The sequence below is a fragment of the Pelobates fuscus genome, chromosome 2 (assembly GCF_036172605.1).
Source record: "Pelobates fuscus isolate aPelFus1 chromosome 2, aPelFus1.pri, whole genome shotgun sequence".
Lineage (NCBI taxonomy): Eukaryota > Metazoa > Chordata > Amphibia > Anura > Pelobatidae > Pelobates > Pelobates fuscus.
Genome location: NC_086318.1, coordinates 274,211,991 through 274,226,213, shown reverse-complemented (window position 1 = coordinate 274,226,213; position 14,223 = coordinate 274,211,991). Strand labels below are relative to the sequence as shown.

At 48.2% G+C, this 14,223-nt stretch overlaps 1 protein-coding gene across 1 annotated transcript in view; it reads right to left on the bottom strand.

Annotated features, from left to right (window-relative positions):
• TSNAX (translin associated factor X) overlaps positions 1 to 14,223 on the bottom strand; it is a 256,154-nt gene that overhangs the window by 51,935 nt on the left and 189,996 nt on the right. Inside the window, exon 4 of the mRNA XM_063443390.1 lies at positions 13,273 to 13,403. Within this exon, the coding sequence (XP_063299460.1) occupies positions 13,273 to 13,403 (131 nt within the window). The remainder of the gene's footprint in view (positions 1 to 13,272; positions 13,404 to 14,223) is intronic.

Below are 14,223 nucleotides of genomic sequence, written 5' to 3'. Positions count from 1 at the left end.
CAGTTGAGAAAAATGTGTATAGTCTTTCCCCCACGTGTGTTGCCCTCCAAGTGTCGTAATAGTGGTATTCGTGTAACAATTTTTGTATTGCTTTGCTCTGTCGCTTGAGTGGCTTCATTCTAGGGGCCGTGGGCCGAATCGTGGTATCAACCGTGGGGTCAAGCACATGGTTGATGTCTCCGCAGACAACTCCTATTCCCTTTTGTATAGTTTCCAATTTTTTGAATATTTTGTGGAGGAAATTCCTCTGTTCCTGGTTTGGGGCATATATGCTTGTTATAGTATATTCGACATCGTTGAATGACCCCACCACTATGACATATCTCCCCTCGTCATCTATTTCCAGGTGTGTAAGGGAAAACAGTACATCCTTGCTAATTAGTATTGGGGCCCCTTTGGATTTGCCCGTGTGGGTGGCATGGTATTGGTGGGGGTAGTCCCGTGTTAGTAATGGTGCGTGGGCATTTGTTTTAAAGTGGGTTTCTTGGAGGCAAACCACCTCCAGTTTCTGTCGGTTAAGGTCTCTGCAGAGTAGGTTCCTTTTGGATGGGTGGTTGAGGCCTTTTGTATTGTGGGTGTATATTTCCATGGGGGGTTGTACCTAGGGAATTCGGTTTGTTGTAGCGTTCTCTTTCTTTTGTGTGGGAGTGCCCCCCTACCCAACTTGTTCGAACCGGGTGACATCTCCCCAAGTTGCGTAAACTGTGCGTGTGGCCCTTTGTGTGCCCTGTCATCGCCACGTGTGGCGTAGCATTGGATTATCTGTGACACGGTGTACATTCAATATTAAACACAAAAATTAAAGTAAAGAAACAAGTTAAACATGGTAAATAAAACATAAGAAGTTAAACTTGGTGCCATGTAGATGGCCTTGCGCCAAGCTAAGGCACTGTGAGGGAGGAAGCGGTATGCTTCCATGCCTGTGCGGTGCGGTCTGTAGGCCTGAAACCTTACTGGTTGTGTCATGAACTATCTTTCACCCCTAAACTATATCGTTTGGCTATTTCTGGACTCTTTTTTTTTTTTGTAGTTGCCGCCAGGGTCAATCGTGTGGCTTATCTATATGTATGTTGGGGTTCGGGCAGGTGTGTTCCCTGTAGCCCCTTACCCTGTGTGCACCGCACTCCCCCCCCTCCCCATTATTTTGTCAGCCCCAAAGTCATTATTTTTGTACTTGCCACCTCTTGCGGCCCATGAACGTTCAGTCAGTCAGGTTCTATGTACTTTCTTCCATGACAGCTGGAGCTTGTTCCGGCCTGTTGCGTTGGTTGGGTTCAGCAGTGGTGGTAGGCCCCAGTCTTTAAGGGCTTGCTCTCCGGCTTCTGGTGTCATGATGGTGGTGGTTTTACCTTCGTGTGTAATTAAAAGCTTGACTGGGAAACCCCATCTGTATGGCTTCTTGTGCAGCCGTAGTTGTTCCGTGATGCCGGCAAAGGTTTTTTGTTTCTTCAGGGTTGCTGCCGATATGTCCGCATATATCGTGGTTCCCTGGTAGGGAGGTGGTAGGTTAGGACGTAGTCTGCTTGCTCTCAGCAAGATTTCCTTAATGTGAAAATAGTGCAGCCGCACCAAGACGTCTCGCTGTGTTTCTGATGTTAGGAAGGGCGGTTTTGGGACACGGTGGTAACGGTCCAGCAGCAGCATGTCTTGATGCACATCTAGGGCCAGGACTTTGAATAGGCCTTGTAGGTGAGTGTGCAGGTCTGCCGCCCCCACTTTTTCCGCTACCCCTTCCGCTAGATTATTGCGGCGGGAGCGGTCCTCCATGTCCGCTATTTTGGCCTCAAAGCCATCATGTTAGATTGCATTTCCTCCATACTGGCGCATATGCCGTTATGTGCTTCGGCCTGGTCGGCCATTTTGTCTTCCAGCGTGGAAGTGCGCTCTCCCAGCTCCCTTATATCTGACCTGATGTCATTGGAGCTTGGTGTGCATCACATCCAGCATGCGTTGTAGTATGCACTGGGTTACCGGTGCGTCTGCCGTGGTCTTTCTGTAATTCGCCGATTTCGTTGTGGTGGCTATCTTAGGCCACCTCCAGGGCTCCCGCGGTCTTTGTTTGGGTTGCGCGGACTGCGAAAAAGCTTGATTTGTCGCCCTTGTCCATCTGGCGCCTGCCCTTTTGCTGGGACATCGCTGTGGGTGTTTGATGGCTAGTGGGGTGTATGTTTCGCTATGGTTTCAGGCCTGTGCCGCAGGAGCTACCCTGACATGCGACCACCGCGGTTGAGCTCCAGGCCACGCCCCATATATATCTATGTTTTAAAGAACAAGATATTCTACTACTACCATTTGCTTTACTATTTTAGTCTTCCAGCTAGTTAGGGCTGTACTACTTTAATCCTCCAGCTAGTTAGGAGGATATCTCATCTATATCCCTTTGTTGGATAATTTTAATTGATATTAAATAAAAGATATATTTTAGAATTTTCATGTCATGGTGTCTCACTACACCCAATTTATTATGATTATATGTTTAGGAGTATCAGGCAGTGATAGACACGTCAAGTGTAAAGATGAGATTACACTTTGCAGCTAGCGCATCAGTTTTTCTTAAACTATTGTTAATTGTGTTAGAAGCATAGTTTTACCATGCTAACTGTGCTGCTGGTTGCCAGTGACCAGCCACTATGCTATACAGTGAGTAAACCATTTACTAGTGAGGAAGGACCTGCCGCCCAAGCAGTCAAAGTGGTTATGCTGCCTACAGTTCTGGTCCATGTCATTGTCATCTCTTGTCTTGACTACTGCAATCCATTTCTCAGTGGTCTTAAATGTTCCCAAACTTGCCTCTTACAGGCTATAATGAATGTCACGGTGAGGCTCATCTTCCTATCCGCATGCATCCCCCTATGTCAGTCTCTACCAGGCCATCGGACTGGCCCTGGACCAAGGCTGGCAGGGGAGATCACAGAATGTAGGGCCGGTGTGGAGAAGTTCCCTCAACTAATTTGGTTATTCTGCTATTTCACCCACTGGACTCATTTCGTTTAATGCAGTTTCATTCGTCTGTTTCATTTCGTTTAATTTTCGTTGTTCGGTAAAATATTTGTTTTACCGAACGAAGACCACCCTAGAACATGGAACTCTGTAACTGCATGAAAACTGCAAGTTAATTGAATGCTCCAGGGCGGCATACGAACCCAAGTGGTGATAACAATGGATGGCGGCCATCTTAAACTCCCGAACGCGGTCAGCGGGACTTGGTCGGTCCCCATGGAAGTCCCATACGAACTACTGCCACACATAGCAGAAGAACGTCGTTCGGGAGTTTCAAACAGACTAACAAGAGGAGCATTCTCCACGAATCACTTTACTATATCTATGGAGGTTTTCGTGCAAATCCATCCGAACGGAAACGGGCTCTTGCTACTGATTCTGTGGAACTCTGAGTCGGATACAATCTCGTGGCGAGCCGGTCAAACTTCCACACGGTGTTACTCAAAAACTACCGAACGGATTTTTGTGAAATTTGGATATGTTGCTCACATCATCCTCAGCTACAGGGATATTGGATATATTTCTAAAAAAAATTAAATTTGCTAACTTTTCTGGCCAGTAGATAATGGAGTTTAGTATGTTGCTAAAACTCAGAGGAGGAGTTTTGTGTTGCATAAATTGAGCACCCTTGTTTCCATTAAATCAGTCTTGTTCCAGCATTAAGCCTTGGCTCATGTGTGGATTATTCGGCGATACCAGCGATTTCTTACTCTGTGGATTACTTGGCGATTTTATTTTCTGGGAATAAGGGAATGATTGACGGGAGCTCAGTAATAGACCGTCACTATCCCTGCTGTTTTCCATGACGGGCCAGTGAGGAGATCAAAGATCTCCCTCACCGGCCCACTTGAATGGAGGGACTGGGAGGGAGAGGAGGACCCGGCAGAGCTCTATCCGGAGCGTTGCCATGGGATCTCGCGAGTGTGAACTCTGGTTTGAGAGTTGCTGGTCCCCCCCCAACTCTCCCAGGTACCACCGTGCCGGTCCACCCCCCTCCCAGGCTAAAGGTAAGAAAGGAGGGGGGGACATAATACCTGCTTAGTTTTTTTTTTTTTTTTTTTTACTTGTTTGTTTTTTACTCCCCCTTCCCCACATACAATCCCTTCTACCATTTACACTCAGCACTCTCACACACATCACACTCAGCACTTTCACTTCTCATGCTAGAGCAGTTCAGCAGAGGTCTGCGCATGGTCTGCCCTGGAAGAGCATTGAACCAACATGCTCACTTTGAGAGGGGGTGTGTTTATTATTAGTGATGACAAAACACACCCTCTATGCCCCAACCCCTTCTTAGTGGGCCGCTGTGATAAAAAAATGCCTGGGCCAATTTTTTTCCCCAGTCCGGCCCTGATCCCTACATTGGCCTCCCATAAGATATAGGGCTAAATTTAAGAGTACTTGCTTAATGCTGCTCCAACCTACCCATCCTTGGGAGGTTGTTCTACGAGAAGAGCAACAAATTGGACTCTCTGCTGGCAAAAGATATTAGATCTCGACGGCGCTGTCAAACATTTACTGCCCAAGACAGCTGACGGGTCGATGGTCTTGACCCCGAGAGCAATCCTATGAGCCTTCCAAGAATTTTATGCAAATCTATATAACCACTCCCTGGAAAAGACATTTGTGACAGATCTGTGTTAGTTCTTAGCATCCCTTCGACTCCTGGTGCTGCCCTGGACTCAGATTTCATGCTAGAGGAAGTCCAACAGGCCATTGCGGATCTAAAAGGCGCTAAAGCCCCAGGTCCAGGCGGCCTCGGTGCTGCTCCACTCTCAGTATGGCCTGAACATCCAGACACAGGCCTTCACCAAGTTCAGCTGACCTCTGACCCCTCCCAACTCGGCCCCATGAACTATAATTCCATAACCCACACTCTTAAAGCAGACTTTGACAACTGGACGGCCAAACCCATATTCTGGATGGGCAGAATCTATGCTATTAAAATTAATGTCTTAAACCAAATTATTTTCTACTTTCGGGGGGCGTGGCCTGGAAGCCAAGGAAGATGGCAGCGTGATTCCTGAGCTCCCTTCCAGGCTCCGCTCTTTTCCTCGCCGACAGCACTTTCTTGCCCCGACAATGGGCAAATCACATAGGGTACAACAAGCCTCTAAGCCCGCTGACACTCCCAGGGGGAGCAGCCACCACTCCTTGCGGCAATACCTGATCATTCCGGCGGACCCGGACACGCAGGCATCCAGCGACTCTGCGGCCTCCGACGGGCCATTCCCGCCATCCCCACACGGGGGGGGAGACCCTCACGGGGAACCCCACAGCGGACACCCCAGCTACCCACCCTGACTGGATGGAAATACTGCGCAGCCTGCCCACTAACGACGACCTGAGAGCAGCAAACAATGAGCTCCGTACATCCCTCACGACAGAGCTGCAGGCCATGAGGGAAGAATTTTGCGGCCTACGTCAGAGGGTTTCTCAACTCGAAGCGGACTGCGACCACATGTCGTCGGCGCAGTCTGCAACCTCAGAAACCCTTCAACTCAGCACACAACAAATCAGGCAAATGGCTTACCACCTAGAAGACCTCGACAACCGGGGCAGGCAGCAGAACATTAGGGTCCGCGGAGTGCCGGAAGAAGCGGATGATGCATCCCCAATCCAACACACCCTCACGGGCATATTCAATAACCTTTTGGGCCGCCCACCACAGGCCTCGCTTGATATGGTGAGAGCCCACCGAGCGCTCCGACCGAGGGGACCGCCTGGGAGCCTCCCCCGGGATATAATATGCTGCATCGCTAACTTTCAGCAAAAGGAAGAGATCCTCTGCAAGGCAAGAGACCTGGGCAGAGTGCTCCTGGAGGGCGCAGAGATACAGCTTTACCCAGACCTATCACCCACCACGCTGGCATACCGCAGGGCCTTGCGCCCTTTCACCAGGCAGCTACAATCCAACAAAATAAAATAACGCTGGTGCTTCCCACACGGACTCCATGTGAACACACCGAAAGGCCCTTTTGAAATCAGGGAGCAGACCGACATGGAGGCCCTTGCGAGAGAGCTACAAATTACTCCTGCACCACTAAAATGGCCTGACCCTTTACTACTATATACGCCTACCTAGAAAACTGGGAGACAGGCGGCTGGGTCCCAGATACCGAGAACCACACGCCAGCAGGCCGTAGGCCCACGAGGCCTATAGATGAACGCACTCCTCAAGCGGCACATCTCTTGGACCTCGGGCCCGGCAACGTGACGCCCACTCCTTTGAATCCCACACAGCCCCTCCCGAGAAGACCACAGCCCCGACGCACTACCACAGACCATACGCCTCCCGCACGGAATCGAAGACACCACCACCAGATCCTAAGCACAGGCCCTTATGCCCAGCAGGGAACTGAGATCTTAAGACGCTAATCCAAACAGACGGAGAGATCAAGAGCACCGTGGAGACTCTCCCGGCCCGCTGGGCACCCGCCCCGCCGAGAAGCCAAGGACTTGAGCTAGGTCACCCCACGCTGCAGGGCCGGACCGGACCGGAGGGAGCTAAGGCTCCGGGGACTCTGTTTTGCTGTCTGAGAACCGCAAGTACCAAATGACATGGGCCCCGCGGCCTGTGTGCCTATACATATCTGATGCGGGATTGAGGGGAGGGGTGGGATAGGGGAACATCTAAATGGGAACGGGGGGGGGGGGGGGGGGAATCCCGCTTATGTTAATACCATTGTGCTTCGGTGATGGGGGCCGCGGAGCGGGCCGGGTAACCGTATCCCCCCTAGCGGGCCTGTGATGACCTACCCAGGAGCAGGCGGGGGGTCGGGGATCCGGTGCGCCTGGGCCGCCGGGAGGGAGAGAGGGAAGGGGGGGCGGGTAACCTCTAGCGGAAACACTGTTTAAATTGAAGACACATGGCCTTAGGGCCGGGGGTCGCGGACCGGGCTGGGTAACCGCTCCCTCCTAGCAGTCCTGTGATGACCTACCCAGGAGCAGGCGGGGGGGCGGGGACCCGGCCCGCTCGGGCCACCGGATGATAACCGGAACGCATACAAGATAACCCTGAAGAGTGCACTCGAAGCAGGGGGGTACTACGGGGAGGTCCACCTTGGCCTAATGGCACGGACCTCGGAAGCGCAACACCGGGCTAACTGGGGGCTGGGCTCCTGCGCTGTGGGACGGGTGCCGCTATATCCTTAGGCTTACATTTGAATGCATACCTAACCCAAGTTTGCTGTTACTGTGTTTTAATTACTGTTGATTGTTGAAGTTGAAATGTACTTGCTCCACACACCTCAGGCGAGGACACGCATACTCATGACACTTTCATTCCGCCAGTGCGTCCATAGTGTACTTGCAGGAGACACACTTTAGAGAAGGGTCCAGACCCAAGCTACAGGACCACCGATACCCTACGGGGTACTTTAGCGATTACCACGGCAGTAAGGCAAGAGGCACCGCAATACTCATACACAAAGGGTACCCCTCCAGGAGACTGGTGTTCAAACGGACAGGGAAGGTAGATATGTGTTCCTGAAGGGGACGATCGCGGGCCAGACATACACGTTTGCCAACGTATACGCCCCCAACCAGAGACACCACAGATTTTTCTCCCAGACCCTCCGCAAACTGGCAGCATTTACTGAGGGCATACTAGTCCTGGCTGGAGACTTTAACCTGGCACTAGACCCGAGGTGGGACACATCCACCGGCACCTCACATGTCCCGGCCCAACATCTATCCACCATTAAAACTCTCCTCATTAAGTACAAGCTAGTGGACAGCTGGAGGGCCCACCATCCAGATGAAAAGGATTACACATTCTTCTCACACCCACACAACTCAAACTAGGATAGACTACTTTTTCCTGCAACACTACCACCTCCCACTGGTCCTACAGACAGAACATGGCACGGCAACGTGGTCTGACCACGCCCCGGTGACGCACTCAAAACACTCAGGGACCTAGATGGGGAGCACAACCTCCTGATGCGCTTAAAACAAACAAATCCAAACATACATCGCGACGCTCCCACAAGGGCCCATCCTAACAAGAGCTCCCACATACTTCGAGGATCATTGCTTGACCTCAGATCCGCTGACACACGGAGTCTCCCATATGTACATGTCGCTCCTGACACGTACACCGACCACACAGCCCAGCTTTATGGGGAAATGGGAGGCGGCACTGCGACGCACATTCAATAACGCAGAATGGGAAAAAATATGCTCACGCACCACTGCTCCAGCTTCAGTAAGACCCAAGAAACAGCGTACAAACTACTGACACACTGGTACTGCACATCCGCCGAAATGAGCGCGCGCATCCCTGACTGCCCCCCAGAGTGCTGGAGATGCGGCACTGAAAGAGGCACACTGCTACACATCTGGTGGGACTGTAGCAAGATAGTCCCTTTCTGGCAGGACATACACAAAATCATAGGACAGTTTTCAGACGATCCACCTCCCTTCGGCCCAGCGGAAATGCTACTACACCACACCAAGACTCCCAGGTCCGCATACAAGAGATCACTGACAATCCGTATTCTTAATATAGCTAAAACAATCATTCCACAACACTGGAAACAGCAGATCACCCCCTCTGCTGGGGACTTGGTTCACTCAAATGGAGGAACTAAGATCACTGGAAGACCTCCACGCCACCGCAAACAACACACACCAGACTTACCTCAACACATGGATGCACTGGCTGCTGAAAGCAACACAACCAAATTTCTGGGTAAACCGTAAACCTGGGGATAGGACAGACACCAAGACGCCCTAAGGACCCAGACAAAGACTGACCTGGACCCACCAGACACCCTTTCGCCACAACCCAATTCCCTTCACGAATCCACCAGCCACACACATCCAATGATATCCAAGAACCGGCGAAGACCACCTAGGCATCCGAGATTACTGACGACTAGGGGGGGACCACATAGTGACTCTCCACCACGTAGCCGAGAACCCGCAAGGGAACAGGGACAACGTAAGAATAACACTGTAACCCATTCAGGGATGGGGGCACCCCATCACCAACCAGGACGTAGACTAGGTGACATACACAGTCGGACGAGACTGGTCTAGCCCTGACCTCACACAACCAGTGGGATGATGGCTCCCTGACGCAACACACAAAATCTAGTTGGGACCGATGGGCCCACATAGCATTGGGGACACACGAGCACACACCAGCCCATCCCCTTGCAATATTACCTGCTATTACATCTGTTCCCAACACCCTCAAACAAGACCCAAGCATCCAACGGAACCAACCACGCAGCGGGCCTCCGAGCCCAGATGTTGAGCATACGCTTTATTTCCAGACAACTACATCTCACCATGACCCAAACCCTACCTATGTAATACTTTAGATGTCTTATTAGTTCGGCAAGGGACCTGCGAGTCCAGCCACCATACGGGCCTGCGAGCCAAACAATTGACTATTTATGCTTTTCAAAGTTAAACTTGATGTTGTATGCATGTTCGCACACTGAAAATGCTAATGGAGACCTGCGTGTCTCACAGTTTATCAATCAACGAAATAAATAAAAATATATTTGCAAAAAAAAATAAAAATATTTTCTACTTTCAAGCCGTACCTGTTTTACCTGCCAATGAGACCTGGCTAGTCTACAGATGGCCATTGACAACTTCATCTGGGGAGGTAAACGACATAGAATCTCCAGACATGTCTTTTACCGCCCCAGAACCAGGGGTGGACTGGGCTTACCTAATCTATATCTTTATTATACAGCTGCCCAACTAGCTCAAATTTATTCATGGCATGCCCCTCCAGACGACCGCAGATGGGTGGACCTAGAGTTGGGACTGATCCCTCCACAGTTTTACCTATGTAAACACAGAGCCCTACTGTGAATTGAGTGCCCAGCTATCCTGACGCCACTCTTAAGAAATAGCCCCAGCCCCCCCCCCCCCTCCTCTGGGATGCATGCCAGAGATTTCACTGGTCTAGATAGGGCATGTCTTCAAATATACAAATACCTATACCCCAACCATGCTCTTATGACTTTCGAGTTGTCCAGGGTCTGTACTCTGCATCCTAGGAACTTTTTTTTGCTACTTGCAAGTCAAAGATTTTGCTTCCAAAAATAGGATCCAAAGCGGCGCAGAGAAGACCATGACCTTCTTTGATAGTCTATGTGACGCATAAATGAGAGGGAAGGGACTGATAACTACCATATACAATTCAATTAGCTCAGAATCTGCAGGATGGGACACCATAGCGAACCAGTGGGATGCAGAACTGGGGGAGGTACAGGAGGGTGATGTGTGGCAAGACATACCCGTGTGGGACTACTGGAGAAGGCAGTAAAAACCATGTTACGCTGGTACACCACTCCAATCAAACTATACCACATGGGCAGGGTAGCTACCGATCTCTGCTGGAGGGACTGCGGAGAGAGGGGCACCTACGTCCACATGTGGTGGGCATGTGAGAAATTAAAACCACTGTGGGGGAAGTACGGGGCCTACTAGCAAGGATATTCGAGAAACCAATCAATGTATCCTTGGGCATTCTTGTTAGCTAGGCCAGTTGACGGGATGTCTGCTGTACAGTAAAAACTGATGGATAGAGTCATGCTGGCAACCCGATGAGCAATCGCTCAGAAGTGGCTCGGGACCACAGTGCCTGCTCTGGCAGAGGTGACAACAAATTAAGGAGAATTTACTTATTTACAAGCTGACAGGATGAGCCTTGCCTATATGCGGTGCAGTCCAGGGAAACTGGTGACGTGCTTTCTGTTCATTCCCAATAGGGTTTCAGTTAGAATGGTTATAAAATAAAAAAAACAACAGCCCTGCAACGCTTTCACAGGAAGTTTCTGGGCGGTATGTGACGGAGGCCTCCCATAATGAACGCAATGGTAAAAACTCTGCATACTCTGTCATGTATGCTGCTCCTGTTTACTTGTTCTATGTAACTTGCTTTTCTCAATCCTGGTGTAACAAATCTAGTAATTGTCAACTGTATTTTTTTATGGCTGTTTCAAGAAGAGTTACAATTTTTATAATTTTTTTTTAAAATGGCACAATCTCCTGACAAACTTTAGTTTACTACCCCTAAACAAAGTGATTATCTGTGACATGTTTCTTTCACAATCAACTTCCAATTGCTAAAGTGCTTTATGTGTGAAGGGTGTGTCCTTTTTCTTAATTTTATAAAAAGGTGCAGTTTTCATGAGAAATTTACCCTTTTACAAATACACCTGGTTATACCCCCGACTGTCAGACAACTAGTCCTGTTAATTCTTGGTTGCTTAACTCAGTAGAGCCAAACTCAAAAGGCAAGTAAGTACTCAAACAACCTCCCTGGCAAAGACTTTTCATTGAGCTGCATTGAGAAGTCTGTAATTGGAGAGCCACAAAAAGTCTGTGGTGGTTAAAAGGAATTCAGATGAGTGATCTGCAGATTTTGCAAGCTGTGTTTAGATATACCAACCAAGGACAAAATGCATAATTAAATGCATTCATGTTTTCATAGGGTGTGAATCTACTAAATAGTGATTTGTTAGATTTTTATTCCTCAGGAATAAAACAAGCCTTCAAAACGCAATTCCATCATTTTTCCTCAATTTGCCTTATTTTGTGAATGTAATCTATGATAAAGAAAAAAAAAATCTAAAGAGGAATAAAAAGTGATGCATGTGACATTTAGATCATTTTGGTGCATTACAGAAATGGTGGAAAAAATGTCAACACAAAAATAATGACTAAAAAAGGGTAACTAGAATTCAATAATATGGGCAGCAACATAAAAAATAGTGAGCGACTTGATATAGAAGTACAAATACTAGTGTGACGGTAGTGATTTGTAATACTGTATGTAATTCCTTTTCCCAATCTCAGAATATCGCCCAGAACGCGCAGGAACAAATATCGCTAGTATGCCAAATAATCCACACATGATCCAAAGCTTAATGCTGGAACAAGACTGATTTACTGAGACACAGGGCACACAATTTATACAATACAAAACTCCTCCTCTGGGCCAGGCTAGATAATTGGGTTTGAGCAACATGCTAAACTCAATTATCTACTGGCCAGAAAAATTACAGTTTTTCCAATTTTTTAAAGCAATACTTTCTACATAACATATCAATATATATCAATATTCCATCCCTGGGTAGCTGATGGTCTGGGGAGCAACATAGTCAAATTTCACGAAAATCCGTTTGGTAGTTTTCGTGTTAGGTCGTGTGGAAGTTTGACCGGCTCACCCGGTGTTGGTATCCAACTCAGAATTCCACGAAATTGTGGCCAAGAGCCGGTCTCCGTTCGGGTCAATTACACAAAAACTATCATGGTTAGAATCCAGAGAGTTAGTGGAAAGTGCTCCTCTCACTCGGTACTTTGAAATTCCTAAACGCCGTTCGTGTACAGTTGGTGGAAATAGGTCAGATGGGACTTCCATGGAGGACCGGGGCTTGCTGAAGGGCCATGCTGAAAATAGTTCCAGGCGTTCGACGCCTAAGTCCCCCTGACCGCGTTCGGGAGTTTTAAGATGGCCACCATCCATTGTTCTAACCACGTGTTTGGGTCCCGAAATGGCGGTCACCCAGAAGCACTCAATTACCTTGCGGTTTTCGTGTTGCTACAGTGTGTTCTGAGTTCTGATTGCTACCCAGGGTGGTCTGCGTTCGGTAGAACACCAATTTACCAAACACCAAACAAACAAATTATTTTACAGACATATTAAGCAGCAGGGAGAGGAACTAACCGAATGAAGGTATGAAAATATAGGGGAATCCTAAAGAACTAGGATGTGTATGTGCGTTCATCTGATGAAACCATCAGCAGTACACTAGATATGATAATGAATAATGAAAAAAAAACATACATCAGCTGGACTAAAATTCCCACTAAAAGTAAAAGTATATAAACAATTTATTAAGTATAAATATATCCTAAATACAAATAAACATTAACCAATAATATCCACACAAAAAAATGCAACAATGTGTCTGAATCTTGTCTCAAAACCCAAGAAAATGATAATGAAAATGAGAATAGTGACTACACTCCTTAACAGCAAGCTTGCCAAAGTTTCCGTTTTTCATTATCATATCATTGGTGATGGATTCAACAGAGGAAAAAAATTTCACCTATGTATTAAAGTGGAGCTACAGGTAATGGGGAAAATGTGAAAGCAAATGTGACAATTTTTCTACATAGCTCAACTATATGTTTGCACTGCAATCCTACATCAGCATGTATTGGCTATGGTGCTCAGAAAAAAAAATCTAAATAAATACAAATGGTAGTTGTATAAAGATTGGTTTCATATGTTACCTGGCGTAAAAGCTCTGTGATATTGATATAGATCTTCTCCTACTAGCTCTTGAGCTACTTGCTTAATTTTCAGCCGGACAACATCTAATTTGTTCTCTGCTTCAGTCAGTACTCCATCTTTGTTTGGATCACTGTCAAATTACAAGGTAATCATTTAAAAACATTTTATAGACACCTACAAATCCTTTACAATATATGAAAAGTAATTGACAGCTTAGCACCATGTTTAACCGTAAATCAAATATTCTAAAAATTATTTGTTTTGAGTACATTTAACTTTACCTGGCTGAGTCAGCCACATTGGTCTGTATTTTGCTGTTATGCGACCGACTGTTAGTCAATCTAACTTGCATGCATGCTGCTGCAGGCTTGGACTTTATATCAGTATTGTGTCTGCCTCCTTGCAGTTCCTCATCAGCAGATTTCAGCTTAATAGTTTAATAATGACATATACATTTTATGTTAGATGTATGCATAGGCGTGCGCACGGGGTGTGCCGGGTGTGCCTGGGCACACCCTAATCCCCGTGGCACGCCTATGTATTGAGTCCTGCAGGAACAGCGTTCCTGCACTTTTATTTGAGCAGGAACGCTGTTCCTGCAGGCACTCAGCTCCCCCTTCCTCACCCTATGTTCCCCCTGTCATGGGGGGGGGGCAGGTGATGAAGGACCTCCACCCCCCGGTCAGGCGCCGGTCTCCACTCAGCCGCGGCGAGGGAGCTGTGTGCTCTCTGCTTCCTCTCGCCGCGCGCTGTTTGCTGATGCTGGGAGCCGGAATATGACGTAATATTCCGGCTCCCAGCTACAGCAGACAGCCCGCGCGGTGAGAGGAAGCAGAGAGCACACAGCTCCCTCACCGCGGCTGAGTGGAGACCGGCGCCTGACCGACCCACTGGACCCCAGGGACAAGTCCACCAGCACTCCAGGTAGGGAGGCTGGGTGGACATTTTTT